The sequence below is a fragment of the Neovison vison genome, chromosome 2 (assembly GCF_020171115.1).
Source record: "Neovison vison isolate M4711 chromosome 2, ASM_NN_V1, whole genome shotgun sequence".
Taxonomy (NCBI): Eukaryota; Metazoa; Chordata; class Mammalia; order Carnivora; family Mustelidae; genus Neogale; species Neogale vison.
Window position 1 is genome coordinate 229,207,166 of NC_058092.1, and position 20,694 is coordinate 229,227,859.

Below are 20,694 nucleotides of genomic sequence, written 5' to 3' on the forward strand. Positions count from 1 at the left end.
AAATGGATATTAATGTAATCTCCAAGTACCTCCTTCCAAATTACTTATTACAAAGTGAAAAACAGTAACTTTATAGGACAGAAACCTGGCAGATGCCACCTTAACCAATCAAAATTACCACCACCAATAGTGCAACACATGGACACTAGGGGCCTCCTCATATGACAGCCTGATTCTATGCATGAGGAAACACCACATAAACCCAAACAGATATTCTACAGAATGATTGGCTGTACTCTTCAAAGGTGTCAAGGCTCCTTCCAGGTGAGGACAAGGAAAGACGGCCAGCTGCAACCAGGAAACGGGCCCTCACTAGACACTGGATCTGTCAGCACCTCACTCTTGGACTTCCCAGCCTCCAGAACAGTGAGAAACGAATTTTGGCGAAGTTTAAAAAAAAAAAAGGTGTCAAGTTCAGGAAAGACAGAAGTCGAGGACTGTTCCAGATTAGTGGAACATGTGACCCTACGGATCCTGACTCACGGAAAAGAAGAAAAAATTAAAAAAAGAAAAAAAACAAAACAAAACAAAAAAAACCACCAGAAGAAACAAGATTGAGATAACTGGTGAAATTAAGTATGAAGTGTGGATTAGTGTTTCTAATTTTCTAAAAGTTCCTAATTTTGATAGCTGTACTCTAACTGTATAGGAGAAAGTCCTTGTTCTTAGGAAATACGGACTCAAGTATTTAAGGGATAAAGAACGCAACTTCCCCTCAGGTGTTTCAGAAAAACATGTACATATACCAAAATGTGCACATGTAAGCAAACGAATGACAGAGCAAATGGGGCACTAAGGGTTAACAACTGGTAATCTGGGTAAAGGGAGAAAGCTCTTTGTAACATTATCTTCCAGCTCTTCTGTAAGTTTGAAATTTTATCAAAATAAAGTTACCCAAAAAAAACCAAACAGACTCACCTTTCATCATTATTCAGTATACTCAGCACAGGATCCACAGATAGGACACCATATAACTCGAGAACATCATTGACTTTGAAACAATCCCAGTCTTCATAGACCTGACAGAAGATGGTAAGAAATCACATTGTTAGGACTAAATAACACCCCAAAAAATCATAAAATATTAGTTTTAAGGCTAAAGAAATAATATTTTAGATTTTTAGGTCAGGAAATGGAATTTAAAGCCATTCTTTTGTTTCATAAATTGAAACCAAGAGAGATAAAATACTTGCCTGAAGTCATTCTCCTAGTTAGCAATTAACACTAAAACAGAGGACTCCTGACTCCCAGACCAGGGTCTGTTGTCAATACACCACACTACTTCGAAGAAGCTTTCCCAGTGGATGACTAACATTACAAATGTGCATGACTGGGTACTTGGGTGCTCAGTCAGTTAAGCGTCTGCCTTCGGCTCAGGTCATGACCCTGGGACAGAACCCCACGATGGGTTCCCTCCTCAGCAGAGAGTCTGCTTCTCCCACCCCCTTTGCCCCTCCCTCCACTCGTGCTCCCTCTCACTCTCAAATAAATGAAAAAATAAAATCTTAAAAATAACAACAACAACAAAAACCCCCCTGCATTATCTCAAAATCTATTCAGAACACCAAGAGAAGGGGGAAAAAAAGAAAAACAACTGCAGGATTACTAACTTTGGACTTATTCACCAACTATGCACCATTAGGAGGGTTAACACAAAACTCAGAAAGGCCATGAGGGTTTTCAAAACTTTCAAAGTTGTGTCTTTGATGGACGCTAGTAACTGTCAAAGCCTCCTCTTAGTGAGGCTGAACTGAAACATGGCAGGAAAGCCGTCCTCACTCTGGTCCCTATGGTACAGAACTGAAGTGCCGCTTAAGTTAAAAACACAAAATAAAAGAATGGAAATTCTCAATGATCATTTCTGAAACTTACATTGCTTGCTTCACCTATCAGGATTAAAAAACCAGGGTAGGCAAAATAGAACAAACTGCCAACAGATTTTTTGCCTCTATTTTATTTTAAATACAAATGAGAAATAGATTTTGATGACAAGAATGCTGAAAAAGTTAGATATTGTTGGAAGCTGGAAATGACATAGGAATTCACATGAATTTTAAAAAAACTGTTATACTTCTGTGTTCAAAATATTTTTCAATTGTTTTTTTAAGTGAGCTCTACACTCAACATGGGCCTCAAACTCAAAACCCCAAGACTAAGAGTTGCAGGCTCCACCGACTGAGGCAGCCAAGTGCCCCATAATCTTCAACTGAATTTAAGAATGCCGTGGTAGGCAGAATATGGCCTCCCAAGGAGGTCCACATCCTACTCCCTGCAATCTGTGAACAGGTTACCTTATAAGCAAAAGGGGGTATGAATAAATTCAAGACCCTGAGATGAAGAGATTAACCTGGATGATCTGGTTGGGCCCAATCGAATCACAAAGGTCCTTTCCAGGAAGAGGGGACTATGAAAACACTCTGGCTTTGAAGATGGCAGAAGGGGCCCCAAGCCAAGAAATGTGAGCACTTCTAGAAGCTGGAAAAGGCAAGAAAACAGATTTTCCCCCAGATCACTTAGAAAGGAATGCAGCCCAAAGGACACCTTGATTTTTATCTTCAGTGAGATCAATGTTGGACTTCTGACCTAAAGCCTGTAAATTGATAAATTTTTGTTGTTTTAAAAACCACTGACATGGTGAATATTCACTCCAGCAGCTACAGAAAATAAACACAAATGCTAAGAGTACTCCATGTTAACTTTGAGACACATTCCACATCTACATCAAGGTCAGGTCTATAAAAGGTTTAGTACCTTCACAAGGCATGCAGGGCCCTTCTCCCCTGGCAGTGGAAAATTCAGGTCAAAAGGAGAAGAGAGGTTCAAGAAGTTCAGCTGTTGGCCAGTAGAAGCTTCAGTTTCTAAACGTTTTGGCTCTCCACACCACTGAAGACCACCAACACTCCCTAAATTCAAAGAACAACACTGCACTTAGTCATTTTTAAGGCTTCCTGGAGAGAAAGAACATTCCTAAAGAGCCTTTCAAGTCTGATATAAATGATGCTTCTGAACACAAAAAAACTTCAAGTTGTTACAGTTCTTAAGGAAGATATGCTAACAAAACCCTTTGTCTAACCTAAAAGAGAAGAAAGATTATGAAGATCTAAAAAATTTAATCATTTCTCCTGCACAACACAATGGCAAAAAGCTCCCCTCTTCAAATCTCAAGTATATTTTCAAAATTAATATTTACAGTTACTTTGACAACTTTAATCTAAAGATGTCTACTAACAACAAACCCGCCTTGGTAGAACATACTTTTTTCTACTTACTACTCAGAATAAAATCATATAGCAATACATTCATTTACCAAATATTTGTAACATCCATTGTGTAGTAGGAATCAGACTAGTTGTTGGGGACACAAGGATGATTTTAAAAATGCCCTCTGGCTCAGTTGGTTAAGCAGCTGCCTTCGGCTCGGATCGTGATCCCAGCGTCCTGGGATCGAGTCCCACATCGGGCTCCTTGCTCAGCGGGGAGCCTGCTTCTCCCTCTGCCTCTGCCTGCCACTCTGTCTGCCTGTGCTCTCTCTCCCTCTCTGACAAATAAATTAAAAAAAAAAAAAAATCTTTAAAAATGCCCTCTATCCCTGAAGTGGTCACAGTTTATAATTAATTAAAATCAACATATAGCCTGCCACACCATAAAATATTGTTCAGCAATAAGAAGGAATAGACTATTGATACACAGATTAATCTGGACAGATCTCAAGTTTTGCTGACTGAAAAAAGCCAATCCACAAAGTATACATACTGTATGATTCCATTTATGTAACTTACCATTATTTTTTAAGGTTAAGCTAGACCGGGATCTTTTTTTTTTTTTTTTTAAACTGAAGTATTCCCGACTATGCAACACTCTTGCAATAAAATAACATTAGTACAGAGATGAAGAATGGGTTAGTGTTTGCTAGGGATTAAGGACTTCTGGGGAGGGGAGAGGCAGGAGAGCAGTGGGAAGGCCTCTACAAGGACAACTTTGAAAGATGTGGGCAATGAACCATTCTGGATCCTGACTGTGGTAGTGGTCCCATTAGTCTACATGTGCCGACACTGCCCAGAACAAAATACACGCACACAAATAACTGTGTGTAGGAAATATAAATCTAAGGTCACTGGGCGGTAGCAACGTCCATTTCCTGGTTACGATATTCTACTAGAATTATACAAGATGTTACCATCAGAAGAAACTTATTTCTTACAGCTACATGTGATCTACACTTATCTCAAAAATATTTTTAAAATATATATAGCTTGAAAGATTACTGAGAAACCAACAAACAAGTTACATTGTAAATAAATGATGCACCCAAATGTACAAAAAACCCTACAGTAGGACATCCAAATAAAAGCAAAAAGGGGGAGAGATCATCAGTTGCTTAGATAACAGAATTACCATATATCCTGGATTCTAATGTTACTTATTGTTATGATACACCATTAATTTTAATAAGCATTTGGGGGGTGGAGAAAAAGACCACCATATTTGTACAGATTTACTATAACATTCCGATGTTAAAAACATTAAAGTATGCCTTAACTCTAAGGAAATATATATAAAGTAGGAAAACATGGCTAAATGAAATTCATTAGTAATTCTTTGTTTACCACTCTCAACCCAATCTTGCAGATGCCCCCTGACTAGTCTGATTTGTTTGAACCCCCCCCACCCTTCAACTTGCCCTCTGAGGATGGTGCTACAGAGAAATGACTGGCCATAAAAGGAGGAATAATGTCAAACTTCTCTACCTGCCGCAATAAAGAAACTCACTATTGTTAAACACTGATTGGTAAAACCAGGAATGAAATATGCCAATTCTGAAACTATCTCATGCTCTTTGGATATTCCAAACTTTGGTCTCCATGTTAATCAAAATTTACTGGGTTTTCAGCAGGTTTCAAGATAAACCACTACAAATGTGTGTACATAGAATAGAACTGTGACTATCTTAAGGGCTCTCTGGTCTCAAGTTGAGAACGAAGTTACCTAGTGCCCCACAATTTCATGGTTTTCCTCTGATGTTTTCAATCTTACTAAATTAAAGTACCACTATCTTGGGGTGCCTGGGTGGCTCAGGGTCATAATATTCACTCCCGGGTCATAATCCCAGGGTTAGGCGCCCTGCCTTGTAAGGAGTCTGCTTTTCCCTCTCTCTCTGCCCCTCCCCATGCTTGTGTGCACACATGCACACACTCTCTGTCCCTCTCATGAATAAATAAAATCTCTTAAAAAAATAAAAATAAAAAATAAAGTTCTACTATGTCCAAAGGAAAATTAAAAAGGATGTTTTCAGATATTTAAAAAAAAACATTTTCAGGATAAACTACTAGACTTCCATATTACTTAGGAGCTGAGATAAAAATATAAAGAATGAGAAAAAGACCTTTGTCCACTAACCACCTGAGACTCTTAAAAACTAACAGGAAAGCAGACACCTCTCGCTAAGTGATGCCTAACTGCTCAGTTATGAAGCACGGTTTGACCAGAGTATTACAAAAATTCTCAAGACTGTTTATAACAGCGATGAACTTGAATGCAAGGTTGTCAAATCGCTGTCATTTCCTAAATCTAGAGCTGTATCACACAACAATTAATTCTGGAAATGGACCTGCGGGAGAAGAAAACAGAAAGCCTGCTGGCTCACACCACCTGCTTGCCTGGCACCTGCGTGTTGGTCCTTCTGTTTGTTGGGCTGTAGGTCCATATCTTCGTCATCTTCGTAACTCCTCTTGTGACGACTAGGAGTATAGGACGTTGAAGGACTGACTCGAGCTTGGTTTGCATTAACATAGGCGTTAAATGAAAAGTTAAGGAAAATCTATCAGGAACTGAGGAATATCCTAAGGTATGCTAATTCTAGGGCTAATACAAGATTATTAGTTTGGCAATTTGGCTAAAATTAAAACACCCTTTTAAAAGACTGGACTTGCAGTTCTGATCATGAGAGTAGCAGCTTAACCTCGTGCCCCACCTATGCTATATATGAAGAAACTACACAACTGGACAAAAGATACGAGCAACTGTTTTCAGTAACTGAACATTGTAAGGGAACATAAGGTTATAGTTCTTCAATAAGGAAACACACCAGTAAACTCCACACCCTTCCCAGCTTTCTCTTGGGAACATTTTCCAAACCGCAACAGAGAAGCAAGCGCCCTGCCCTTGCACCACAGAGAAACAGAGCACACCGTTCCGGGCTCCTGAGCAACTGGAAGCTGCAGAAAGTAACAGAGGCAAGAGTTGCAGATAAGACCAAGAAACCTGTGCAGGCTCCATTAGGGGCTTTGGCTGAACATAACACCATGGATGTACAAGTCAGGATTCCTTGAGGGCTAGCAGGGAACAGCTGCTAGTTGGCTGGGAGCTAAATGGAGATTCGGGACTTCTACAATACTAGAACTGGACCCTGATGGACAACCTGGGCACTGAGGTGTGACCAGAAATAGCACATTTCATGGGTAAGGGCTGTGTCCTACAGACCAAGGGCTATTCCATACCCACCTTAACAAATTGCAAAACCAAGCCATGACAAGGTCAAAGTGATCCACTTATATCACCTGCCTGTCAGAATAAAACGCAACATTCGTGGACGGAAGACAAAACCGAACTCTCTACAATGTTGTACATCAGCATACAGTAACACATTATTAGTTATATATGAAGAGGCAAGAAAATATGACCTACAATCAGGATTAAAAATAACCAATAAAAACAAACCCAAAGATGACTCAGATATTGGAATTAGCCGACAAGGACACTAAAAAGGCAATCTAAAATTCACTATTTTTTCATATATATATATATATAGAGAGAGAGAGAGAGAGAGAGCTATGTTTATGTTCCCTTTAAACCTTATTATGTTGAGATATGTTCCCTCTAAACCTTAAAATTCACAATTTTAAAAGAAAATACAATCGCTTCTTGGCCTTTTGGCTATGATCAAGTGTAGTATCTGGTCTTATCAGTTTAAAAGAAAATATAGACAAGATCCATCTAAGTGGCTCAGTTGGTAATGTGTCTGCCTTTGGCTCAGGTAATGGTCTCAGGGTCCTGGGATGGAGCCCCACATTGGGCTCCCTGCTCAGGGGGGAGTCTGCTTCTCCCTCTCCCTCTTGCCCCCCCCAACACGCTCAATATCTCAAATAAATGGTTAAAATCCTAAAGAAAGACTGATGAGTCAAAGATGAGGAATGTTAGCAGAGAAATGGGAACAATGGAAAAGAACCAAATGAAAAATCAAGAACTGAAAGATATCTGCAATGAAAACAAAAACAAACGGAATCTCAGTTACCTGGAGGTCAGTAACATCTAATGATTATGTGATTGAATTCCCAGAAAACGAGACAATACAAGAGACTGGTACAGAAAAACATTTGACGAAATAAAGGCTGAAATCTGAAAAATACCAGTCCACAGATCCAAAACCTCAAAAATACCCAAGCAAGATAAACACAAAAATACCCACACCGACCCACATCACAGCCAAACTGCCAAAAACCACAGAGAGAGAGAGAACATCAGAAGTAGCCAGGGGAAAAACAAAGATGTCACACATAGGGATAGAGTAAAATGACGGCTAGCCCTTCATCCAAAAGCAATGGGGACCAGAGGCACCTGGCAGGTGCAATGGTTTGAGCATCTGACTCCTGATTTCAGGTCAGGTAACATCTCAGGGTTGGGGACTGAGCCTTGCATCAGACTCCCCACCCAGCATGGGGCCTCCTTAAGATTCTCTCTCTCCCCCTCCCCACACTCTCACTCTGGATCCAAAAAAAAAGGCAATGGAGGCCAGAAGACAATGAAACAAGACCACCAGAATGCTGGGGAAGGAAAAGAGCTGTCAACCTAGAATTCTATAACCAGCAAAAACTTCCTTCAAAAATAGAGGTGAAACAAAGACATTTTTCCTTGAACCAAAGCTGAAAAATTCATCACCAACAGATCTGTACTTAAAGAAAAGTTGAGTTAAATGACCCCATTTAAAAAAAAAAAAGAACAGAGCTAGAAATGGTACATGCCACAAACACATACAAGACACTTTTTCCTCATTTCCTAATTTATGTAGAAGACAAATTTTTTAAAGATTTTTTTTTAAAGATTTTATTTATTTATTTGACAGAGAAGAGAGTACAAGCAGGGTGAATGGTAGGAAGGAGGAGAAGCAGGCCCCTACTGAGCAGAGAGCCCAATGCAGGGCTCAATCCCAGGGCCCTGGGATCAAGATCTGAGCTGAAGGCAGATGCCCAACTGACTGAGCTACACAGGCACCCTTTTTTCAAGATTTTATTTATTTGACAGAGAGAGAGAGAAAGAGAGAGAGAAGCTTGATCTCAGGGGCTTAATCCCAGGACCCTGGAATCATGACCTGAGCCAAAGGCAGACGCTTAACCAACTGAGCCACCCAGGCGTCCCAAGACAAATGTTTAAAGCAAACAGGGTAATATATTGTGGGCTCTATAGTTGAAGTACAAATGAAGTATAGGACAACAGCAACACAAAGAATGAGGGGATGAATGGAAGTAAACTGCTGTAAAGATCAAGGAACAAAAAAGAAATCACAAGGGAAATTAGAAAATATTTTGAGTTGAATGATGGTAAAAACAAATCAAAGTCTAGAATACAATCAAAGCAGTGATTAGAAGGAAATATATAGCCTTCAATGCTAATATAAGAAAGGGAAGATTTGAAATTAATGATCTGTGCATCCACTTTGAGAAGCCAGAGAAAAATTAAAGCCAAACTAGCATAAAAGGAAATAAGAGCAAAAGTCAATGAGATAGAAAACAGAAAATTAAACAGTTGGTTCTCTGACAAACCACTAACAACACTGATCAAGAATAAAAAAAAAATTAATGAACATTATTATAAATGAAAAGAGATCATTGCTAGATATCCTCCAGACATGAAAAAGAAATTAAGGAAATATTATGAAAAGCTTTGTTACTGACATAAATTCAACTAAGACTAAATGATTTTGAAACAATTCCTTGAACAATACAACTTATCACAACTGATACATAGAAAAAACTGTTAAAATCTTCTCACAAAATGCCAGCCCCCAAACTGGAAACAACCCAAATTCTTACCAAATGGAAAAAATATAAACAAATAAAATCAGCAATAAAAAGGAATGAGCAACACACACACACACACACACACACACACACACGGATGAATCTCAAATGTGTTATGGAGAACAAATAATCAGACACAAGACTCTGCATGAATCCATTTTTTGGCATACAGAATTGGTAAAACCAAGCTACAGTGAAAGAAATCAGGACAATGGTCATAAAAGGTGAGTGAGGTACCTAGAAAGACACAAGGGAACTTTCTGGAACAAGTACTTTACTTTCACAGGTGTAATTTAAATGGGTGTGCATTTGTCCACTCAAGTGCTCCCTTAAAATCTACATATCTCAGGGTATGTGAAATACACCTAAAAAAAAAAGTATACCAAGATGTTTCTACATCTCTCAATGAGCCAACATGTTGTTACCCCTTAAGATTTGAAACTATGTTTTTATTTAATTATGGTACTTTTTCAGTATCTTTAAATCCACGGTGGACTCAATCTTTTTAACAGTATTTCACTACAGGAATGTACCACAATTTTATCATTTCCCAATGACACATACTTTGGTTGTTTTATAAACTTTTTTGTTTAGGACAAACGAAAAACATTTCATTAAAATAAAGCCAAGTTCTGTAAATGAAGAACAATTTTTTTCCAGCTTATTTTGTTGGTGTAAAAACATTAAGTTTCAAAAACTCAAAATTTAATTGTGTTTTTTTCAATTAAGAATATAATCAGGAACCACTCAACACAGAAGAAACTTTAGATAAAGGATATTTCTTTTACCCACGTAGATTCCCCAGGCACTGGGACACAATAGAAAGTCTGTCTTTCCAAAGTGGTAGTTCGTGGGGAGTTTAAATCAACTTCTTGTTGAGGCTGTGATATACACAAAAAGCATATTTAAAGTTTTATTAAGAAAAAAACAAAACTTTAATTAGCAAACCACATATTCATGTTATTTATAAAACCACAGTAAATTCTTCACATTAAGAATTAAAAACTAAATACCAAGCCCAAACCCATTTAAAAAAAAAAAGACATAAAACCATTTCACATGCAACCATCAATATACTACCTTCCCTTAAGTCCATAATACATCTCACCCTGTCACAAAATTAAATCTTTTAATAAACAGGATACTTTATTTTTTTCAAAGACAAAGCACTGTCTCTTTCATAGACCTTATCAGTATCAGCCTATAAAATAGGAACTTAATGAAATATTCATTAGCAGTAACTCTGACATGAGATTTCAGTCAGATTATATTCCCCAGAAAAGGAATGTTCTCCATTTCAAATATAATGAGAAAATTCTAAGACATAGAAAGAACCCAAGATGCAATATTAAAATATTACTTCAATAAGCACATATTACTTTGAGTACATATATTACCAAAAAATCTCTTAAAAGTAAAATAAAATGTATAGTCCATTTTGGTGGTAGAAGGAGGGACCCAAACCAAGGCACATCAAGTTTCATCTGAGCTAGTATGTACAAGCAGGCCTTTCTATGTGTTTCTTTCTTTCCAGGCCCAAAGTATTCCTGGTTTGGTGCTTCTACTTATTATTTCTAGCAACACAATACAAACTCTTTGCCTTCAGAAGTGTCACACGTGGACAGACTCACCTATTTTACTTTCCTATTTCCAGATGCTGAGATTACTAGCTTATGGTGATACTCCATTACTGTGTATTGATAGATGAGGCTAATATGACTAAGGGCTCCTCAAATAAGGGACACAGCAACTATCTGTAAAGTTGACACATTAGACTTGGCACCACATTTTACTTTATGGAAACACTCTCAAAGAAAAAAGATATTGGGAGACCTCGAATTCATTATGTGTTAAGATTAGCAAATCCAGGGCACCTGGGTGGCTCAGTGGGTTAAAGCCTCTGCCTTCTGCTCAGGTCATGATCCCGGGGTCCTGGGATCGAGTCCCGCATTGCACTCTCTGCTCAGTGGGAAGCCTGCTTCCTCCTCTCTCTCTGCCTGCCTCTCTCCCTACTTGTGATCTATCTGTCAAATAAATAAATAAAAATCTTAAAAAAAAAAAAAAAGATTAGCAAATCCAACTCTCATGAGTTCCCCTAAATAATTATATGAAGTTACATTTTTGTTTTATAGAATCTTTGCAGCAACCTTCCATATTAGGGCTGTTCTGCTGTCCAGACTGGCACTGAGCTAGGACATTTTAATCAGGCACACCCTCTACTGTGAGTAAATGTGCTAGTATTAGGGTTTACAAATCAATCTCTTGAGGTTTGGGTAAGCAGGAGTCAGACTTCCAGTATGTAAAAAGCCCCACATAATGTGATTAAACTGGAAGTCTGGATCACCAAAGCAGAGAACTAGACCCAGAATGGGGGGGCTCCACCAATGTGCCACCTTTCTACTTAAGCACCTGCTGATCAATCCCCACCTGTGATACTTTGATTTTTCCCCCCTCAACGACTGACAATTACCACCAGTTTCAGTAGAACCACACACAAAAAAACAATTTTTAAAAATTGCAGATATACTGTAGTGCCTCTATAACTGCTTCTCTAGTAAGTTTCTACCTCAAGACTATCCCTTTCATAACCACAGTTATATCCAGTGTCCTCTACCTTCTTACCTCTCCCATTACTGATATGTAAGTTTCCCTTACTTCTCTTTATCAAAGAAAGTTTAAATTTATTAAAAACTTTCTTCCTCCTAGGAAGAAAGCTGCAGGACGTAATGAAATTTAATTAAGCAAGTGTTAAGCCCTAAGTTAATCTTCCACTTTTACTTTAAAAGAATTTACCATAACCCTCTAATTTTGAAACCAAGTGTACAGATATAAGGAAAAGAAAGAAATTAGTTATTTACAATACTCCACCTTTTAAGAGATTTTTAAAAGATCAAAAACTTTAACAGAGAAGCTTAAATAAAAGGTAAATAAAACATTTCACATGACTTCTTAAAACTTATTTACACACAAAATAAATACACTTAAGATGAACCCAAAGAAATAAATTCGCTGCTTAAGAAGTTCTTAAGATGTTTTATATATCTTAAGAATACATACCCCGCACTCTGCTACATCTCTATATTTTCCAAAATGAAGGACCTATGATCCAAAACAAAGGATAACAGCATCATGTCAGTATATCTGAATCAAAACTACCATAAACAACACAAGGATAAAATACCACTAATTAGAAACAGAAATTTTCATGGAAAACAAGCAATACATACCCGTGCTTTTGTGTTTCGGTTAACCGTTTCATAAACCCCCATGTAAAACTCAGGGTCAAACATATCCTGAATCATGCAACGAAACTTCACAAAACTGTTAGGTTTCAAATAATGAAGGGGAACTTCATTCAGTGATGGTACCTGAAAGGAAAACAAGTCAATAAAATATTCTTATCTGTAGAATGTTAAGCACATATACAGAGGCTGTATATCCAGAAATACCCCACCCCCCGCACCACCTCCCACCAAGCCCCATTAGGAAGCCAGTGATCTCAACAGTCAACATAACAAAAGTGCTGGACACAAAAGTATTTTTTATGTTCCTCCAAGTTTGTATAATGACATCCAACTCTAACATAAAAGGATGTTCTTCCTTAAAAACACTTCTCAAGCAGCAGAAAGGCATTTATTTGCTTTGTTGAGCTCTTCGCTTAAGACTAGTACATGCCAATTTTCTTTAAATGAAGATAATAAGGATATTCAGGACTCACAATTACTAATTTTTTTGGTCTTAGAAAGTAACACGGTCACACACTGCCACCTAGAGGCTCCAACACAGAAGCACTGACTCGCTTGAATCTAAATTTCAGTTGGAAAAGTGCAAAATCTTTTAATACATCCGCACTTAAAGGGGAAGACACTACACATGAATGTATACAGTTTAAAATTTTAGCACTTACTTCAGCAGCACATATACTAAAATTCTGTGTGGATTACCACTCTACTGAGAGAAACTGAAAGCCCAACCCTCTCCTCTGAAAATAGCAATAAACTTACCCATTTAGGAGCATTATTTTCCTTCAGCTTTTCCTTAAAATATTCAATTACTTTCTTCTCCCAGTCAGGATTAACTCCATTTTGAGCTGAAAGAAAAACGGACTTTTCAGAGCCAAAGGGACAAGAGCTGACCTGTGTTCAGGTCACAACCTCGTGGAGCGCTGCCACACTGGGCACTAGGGAAGCTGTCCTGTTGAGGGGCTGGGTACAACACTGGCCAGTGCTGGCCTGGCGCAGGCTCTCAGGAGCCAACAACCTAGTTGAGACTTCCCACAGAATGAGATACGAAGCTACCTGGACAAAGCACAGTGCTCTTTGGAAACATTTTTATACACATTTTCCTCTTTCTAACTACCCTAAAATGAGAAGGTGTTCTAAAAAATTTTTTTCAATTTGGGAATAATTTCAAACTTTCAAGAAAATCACATGAAGATTCTGCTGTATCTTTGCTCCATTTGCTTTATCTCATCCCTCATATGTATTTTCCTGACCCGTCTGAGATTAAGTTATACACATCATATACCTTTGCGTCTAAGTATTTCCATGTGTGTTTCCTTTGAACAAAGAGATTATCTTACGTAGCTAACAGTACTGTTACCCACCTCGGGAAACTCAAAACCGATACCACTTTCTCTCTAAACTACCACCACACTCCAATGCTGCCCGACTGCCCTTTCTCCTCGTCAGTGCAGGAGCCAGTCCAGGAGCACATACTGCTCATAGCGCTCATGTCTCTCTAACCTCCTTCAGTCTGAACAGTCCCTCAATCTTTCCTCATCTGTGTTTTATGACATTTATGTTTAAGAGGAAGACAAAACCTGTAAAAGAAATAGAGAATGTGGGTGGCTCAGTGGGTTAAAGCTTCTGCCTTCAGCTCAGGTCATGATCCCAGGGTCCTGGGATCAAGCCCCGCATCAGGTTCTCTGCTGAGCAGGGAGCCTGCTTCCCCCTCTCTCTCTGCCTGTCTCTCTGCCTACTTGTGATCTTTGTCAAATAAATAAATAAAAAATCTTAAAAAAAAAATGTTTAGGGGTGCCTGGGTGGCTCAGGGGGTTAAAGCCTCTGCCTTCGGCTCGGGTCATGATCCCAGGGTTCTGGGATCAAGCCCCGCATCGGGCTCTCTGCTCAGCGGGAGCCTGCTTCCTCCTCTCTCTCTCTCTCTCTCTCTCTCTGCCTACTTGTGATCGCTGTCTGTCAAATAAATAAATAAAACCTTTAAAAAAAAAAAAGAGAATGCTCACTTTGGGTTTGTCTGATGTCCACTTAGGATCAGACCGCCATTGTCACGATCAGTCAGACTGTTCCATTAGTGATGCTGTGTCCTTGTAATGGAATCATCTAGAGACAAGAGGTCCGTCTTCCCCTCACTGATGATGTTCACTTTAATCACCCAGTCAGAATGACAGCCAGTCTCCTGACAGTAGGTTACTTTGTTCCCTTTGCAACCATTAAGTAACCTGCCAGAGACACCTGAAGACCAGGCAAAAAGTTTTATGACTCTTGCCCCAACCCAGTTATAACAGCCACTGACAACTCTTACCATGAGTGAAAAATGATGAGAAAGGTGTTTTTAATGTCATATTAAAAATAAGAAAACCGGGGCACCTGGCTGGCTCAGCTGGCAGAGCATGTGACTCTTAATCTCAGGGCTTTATGTCCAAGCTGCACGTTGGGTATATAGATTACTTAAAAATAAAACCTTAAAAAAAAATGGTAAGAAAACCAAGGCTTTGGGGAAAAAATTATGGGAACTGGTCAAGACCAAAGAAAATCACTGCCAGAATCAGGAACACCTATTTTGAGAGAGCGAGCAAACCACGCAGCGAGCCAAGACTTCCGCCATTTATATTCATCACTAGGTGCTCTGCAGATGTCAAGTAAAGGAACTGTCTCTATTCGTTACAGAGCTGATTGTTAGAAATACTCATAAAATCCCACTAACACCATGCTTAGCAGGGCTTCCAAACACTTTTACAAAATTGAGCAAAGTCTAGTTCTGGAAAAGGGGCGGGGGATAAACTCCTCAGGTGATTCTGATGTGGAATGAGGGGTTCAATTCACTAGTAAACTGGTCCTCTACCACCAGCATTAGAATCACCTGAATAGGTATTAGAAATGCTAATTTTTCAGCCCATCACAGACACACCGAATCAAAAATTCTGGAGGTGAGGCCTAGCAGTTGATGTTCTACAGTGGTTCTGCTAAGTGCTAAGTGGTTCTGCAGTGCCGGTCCCTTTCTGCTGGCCATGCCCTCCCCGTGGAGCAGCCTGGCACCTAGCCAGAATGGCATGACCCCGAAGTCCCGCTTTCACAAGGACTGGCAATGGTGCATGGCCACATGGCCACATGGTTCAACGAGCCAGCACGGAAAATCCACAGACAAAAGGCCTGACCCTGTGTCGGGACCCCTCCAGCCCAAAGTGAGGTGCCCCACTGTGAGGCATCACATCAAAATGCGAGCTGGCGGGGGCTTCAGCTCGGAAGAGTTACAGGTGGCTGGCATCTACTAGAAGGTGGCATGGACCACTGGGATCTCAGCGGATGCAAGAAGGCAAAACAAGTCCACAGAGTCCTTGAAGGCTAGCACACAGCAGCTGTGGGGTACTACTCGAAGCCCACCCCTTCCCAGGAAGTACTTGGTCCCTAAGCAGGGAGAGAGCGCTGCTGAAGACCTCAAACTGGCTACCCAGCTGACACGACCAGTCATGCCGACATGCAATGTCTATGAGAAGGAGAAAGCCAGAGGCACAGTGGAGGAGAACTGCAAGGCGTTTTGGCCAGCGTTCACATGGCCCGTGTCCATGCCCGGCTCTGGCACCCAGGCAAGCAAAAAGGGCCAAGGAAGCTGCAGAACAGGATGTCGAGAAGAAAAAATAAGTGCCACTGGCAAATTGTGACAAAAAATAGTATAAATACATAAAGAAAATGCCCTCTGATTCTGATGCACACTAAAGTCTGAGAACCACTATTACTAATGCCAGTAAAGGACTACTGAATTAGAAAAAAAAAAGAATATGAGTTTTTGCTTCCACTGAAAATGGGTATTAAAGAAAAGGCTGATACACAGTCATGAGAGCACACCAACACTGCTGTTCTGACTGCACTTGTGTAAGATACATGAACATGCTGGGGGAGGCTGGTGGGCTGGCTGGCTGGTTCAACTGGTGGAGATGTGACTCTTGATCTCAGGGTGGTGAGTTCAAACCCTACACTGGGTGCAGATAAAATAAAGGAAACAATAAAAGAAAGAAAAAGAACAAACAAACATGACCATGCCACCTAACAGATGCTGAAGCTCCATCAGAGACCGACTGGGAGGCAGGAAGGTGTGTGTATACAGACCGGATTTTCCCCAAGGGCACCTTACAAGTATCTGGTACTGCTAGACAATTAAAGGACTGCACAGGTAATTTAAAAAAATCGAGTGTGCAATACCTGTCCATTATTTATTAAGCCTACGGTGTGCCTGGCACTCCACTAGGTTCAATAAGGACATTGAGAGCTGAAAAACTTATAGAAAAGTGGTGAACAGAGAATAACAGCCAAAAGCAAGGAGGTCAAATAATCTCAGAGAGGGCTTCTCGATGGAGGGGGTACTTGAGCTGGGCCTTGAAAGAGGGGTAGACCTGAAACATGCTGAGGTCTAAGAAATTTGTGTATTCCAGACATAAAGCCAGGACAAGGATGGCACTATCAGATATTCAAGTACACAGAGCACTCAACGTCGGAAGCTGCATGTGGCACCTAGGACTAAGTTCTGTCTCAAAATTAAACCATTCCAGAGGAAAACAGCAGACATGGCTTAATTATTTGGCTTAACTGACAGCCTGATAACCCGACAACCAGCCCGACAACCCAAGATAATGTATTCATCATTTTGAGTTTAAGTAGAACCAAGTTGGGTCACTTGCAACCAAGAATCCTGCTAATTAGCACACGCCTATCACTTTATCGTTATTTGCTAAGAATTCTTGGCCATCCGAATTTGAGCATCGCCGCACTCAATCACTCATAGTCAATCCAGTTTAAGAGTCAAAGGAACTAGGAAAAAATATATAGGCTCTCACCAACAGTGTATGAGCTTTAGTTGGTTCTACCTCGCCAATACTTGACCTTGTCAATCTTAATCCTAGTCATTCTGCCGGATACATACTGATATGTCACTGTGGTCTTAATATGCATTTTCCTAATGACATTGTACACTTTTCATGTTTAATGACCATTTCAATGAATTCTTTCGTGAGATGCCTAGTCACAATTTTGCCCATTTTTTAAAAATGGTTTTGTTGTGGCATCACTGATTGTACTAATTCTTTGTGTATTCTAGACATGTCTTAAGTCAGATATATATGTAGAGCACATTCTTCTCCTAATCCGTACTTTGTTTTTTAATATTCTTTTATGTCTTTTGATAAGAAGTTTTTCATTTGATGAAGTCCAATTTGCCAAGTTTTTCTTTCATAGTTACAGACCCCAAGGTCATGAAGATATTCTCCTAGGTTTTTTCTTTTCCACATTTAGGTCTGTAACTGACACCAAATTAATCTTTTTGTTTATATTGTGACAGAGGGGTCAAGGCTCATTTTTTTCCAAAAAAGATCCACTTGTTCCAGCATTAATTAAAAGGCTTTCTTTCTAGCACCGAATTGTTTTGGCATTTGTGTCAAAAATCAACTCACTGTACTTGTTAGCCTATTTCTACATTCTCTATTATGTTACACTGATCTATTTGTCTATCTTTATGCTGCCTTAATACTATAGTCATACTGTGTTAACCACTACGGCTTGACCTTGAGTCTTAAAATCAAGTACTTAAGTTCTTCAAGTTTGTCTTGATTATTCCCATCCTCAACATGTCTAATTTTGAGGACCACTTTATTGACTTCTGTGTAAAGTCTGCTAAAATTTTGGTAAGAGTTGTGTTGAATCTACAGATTAATTTGAGGAGAACAGACATCTTAACAAAACTGAGTCTTCCAATCTATGAATTCTCCCTGGGAGAGAAAATAAAGGGGCCTACACTCATATTCCTCCAGACTCCACCTGTCTCTTTTTCCCTTATGATCCAGCTATATATCTTCACTATTCTGCTGTAATAAATCTTAGCCTTGAATACAAATATATATGGAGTCACAGTAAGTCCTTTTAGTGAATCTCTGAAGATAGAAGTGACCCTGGGAACCCCAACACATGAGTATATTAATGGTTCATTTCTTTTAATTGCTGAATAGTATTCCATGGTATAGCTGAATGACAATGTTTCTCCATTTAGTTGCTGAAGAACATTTGAATTGTCTCTAGATCTAATAGCTATGAACAAAAACAAATACAAACACAAACGTTTGTCAACAAGTTTTGTGCGAACATAAGCTTTCATTTCTCTAGGTAAAAACCTAGGAATGGGACAGTTGGGTACATGGTCAATGTATGATTAATTTTTAAGATTTTGCCTGTGTTCAGAATGGCTATACCATTTCACATTCTCACCAGCAACGTATTAGAAATCCAGCTGTTTGTATCCTCACCAGAATTTGGTACTGTCACTGTGTTTTCCAATTTTAGCTGTTCTAATAGGTGTGTAGTATCTCATCATGGTTCAAATTTGCATTTCCCTAGTGGCTAATGATACTGAGTTAGTGAAGCATCTATTTAATGTTGGCCCTTTTTACAATTGGGTTAATTACCATTGTGTGTGGTTTTTTTTTTATATTCTGGATACAAGTGTTCTCTGGGAATCTCAAACATATTCTCCTAGTCAATAGCTTAACAGTATTTTTTGCAGAACAAAAGTTTTTAGTTTTGATGATTATCAAAGTTTTGTTTTATGCACATCTAAAATCTCATTGCCAAACCCTGAGATCTTCTATTTCTGAAAGCTTTATATGTTTATAGTCTTAGGTTTTATACTTATATCTGTGACCCATGTTGAGTTAATTTTTGTATAAGGTATGAGATCTTTGGTTAAAATTCGTATTTTTGCAAATAAATATCTAATTGTTCCAGTATTTTTGTTGAAAAGATCCTTTTCCATTGAATTACCTTTGTACTCTGTCAAACAATGAAGACAAGGATGAACCTTACAAACATTATGCTGAGTAAAATAATCTAGACACAAAAGAACAAATATTATAGGATTCCACTTACATGAAGTACCAAGAATCAGCAAATTCATCGAAATGAAAATTAGAACAATGGTCCTTAGGAGGACACGGGAAGGAGGGGGAACTGGTGGGGAGGGGTATCTATTTCATCTTGGGTGAGTGTGCATAACATGTGATTGTGGTAGGCAGAATAATGACCCCCCCCCCACCAAAAACGGCTACATCCTAATCCCCAGAAACTGTGAATATGTTACCTGACAAAGGGGGAATTTAGGTAAAAGATAAAACAGGGAGATTTTCCGGGTGGGTCCAATATTATCACAAGGGTACTGTGGAAAAATGAGACAGAAGCAGCAGTCACTAGTAAGATGAGAAAAGAACTTGAAGGCAGCCATAACCCAAGAAACACTGGAAGATTCTAGAAGCTGGAAAACAACAAGGAAATAGATTCTCCCTGAAAGCCTCCAGAAAGGAATGCAGTCCTGTTGACAAGTTGATTTAACCCAGTAAGACCCACATCATTCTGGCCTCCATAACTGTAAAATAATAACTTTATGTTGTTTTAAGCCACTAGGTTTGTGGTGATTTGCTACAGTAAAAATAGCAAAAAATAGTGTTTTTTGAGGAATTACTCCACTAACTTACTGAGTTAATGTCCATAGAGCTATCTTGTATCATCCTTTCCATGTCCATACAGTCTATAGTGTTATCTCCTCTTCCATTACTGGTACTGGTAATTTGTGTCTTCCCTCCCCCCCACCCTTTGCTAGTCTGGCTATAAACTTATGAATTTTACCGAGCTTTTTATAAAAAAAAAAAAAATACAGCTTTGGCTTTCATTGATTTTTTTTCTTTTGTTTTCAATTTCGTTTATTTCTGACCTATATTCAATAGTTCCTTCTATTTGACTTGGATTTACTTTGCTTTTCTAGTTCTAAGGTAGTAACTTAAATTATTGATTTGAGACATTTTCTTCTAGTAAGTGTACTTAATGCTTCTTAGCACATCTTTGGCTGTATCCCACAAATTTTGATATGCTGTGTTTTCATTTTCATTTAGTTCAAATATTTTTAAATTCCTTTGAGACTTTTTGATCCACGGATTGTTTAGAAATATTATTTCCACGAGTTCGAATTTTCTTGTTATCTGTTACTGATTTCTAATCTAACTTCATTATGGTCAGAGAACATACCTGGTGATTTCAACTCTTTAAGATCTCTTAATGTTTGTTTTACAGTCCAGGATGTGGATTATATTGGGGAATGTTCCACATACACTTGAAATCAGTGTAATATCCAGCTGATGTTGGTGGAGCATTCTACAAATGGTAATTAGCTGTACTTGGTTGGTGGTGGTGTACAGTTTTTTTTATATCCTTATTTTCTGTTCACTAGTTCTGCAGACTACTAAGAGAAGTGGTAAAATCTCCAAAACCGATTTCTCTTTTCAGTTCTGAGTTTTTACTTCATGCATTCTAAAGTTCTGCTGTTAAGTACATGTACACTTACATCTTCT

At 38.9% G+C, this 20,694-nt stretch overlaps 1 protein-coding gene and 2 pseudogenes across 2 annotated transcripts in view; 2 read left to right on the plus strand and 1 right to left on the minus strand.

Annotated features, from left to right (window-relative positions):
• Positions 1 to 20,694, minus strand: part of LOC122901167 (minichromosome maintenance complex binding protein) — a 48,257-nt gene that overhangs the window by 14,759 nt on the left and 12,804 nt on the right. For both annotated transcript variants that reach the window (XM_044240630.1, XM_044240631.1), the window contains exons 2-8: positions 13,079 to 13,164; positions 12,302 to 12,442; positions 12,132 to 12,173; positions 9,854 to 9,955; positions 5,650 to 5,794; positions 2,752 to 2,903; positions 919 to 1,019 (exon numbers count right to left, since the gene is read on the minus strand). In XM_044240630.1, coding sequence (XP_044096565.1) covers positions 919 to 1,019; positions 2,752 to 2,903; positions 5,650 to 5,794; positions 9,854 to 9,955; positions 12,132 to 12,173; positions 12,302 to 12,442; positions 13,079 to 13,164 — 769 coding nt within the window. The remainder of the gene's footprint in view (positions 1 to 918; positions 1,020 to 2,751; positions 2,904 to 5,649; positions 5,795 to 9,853; positions 9,956 to 12,131; positions 12,174 to 12,301; positions 12,443 to 13,078; positions 13,165 to 20,694) is intronic.
• On the plus strand, positions 6,914 to 7,124 carry LOC122901382 (annotated as a pseudogene).
• On the plus strand, positions 15,325 to 15,955 carry LOC122898542 (annotated as a pseudogene).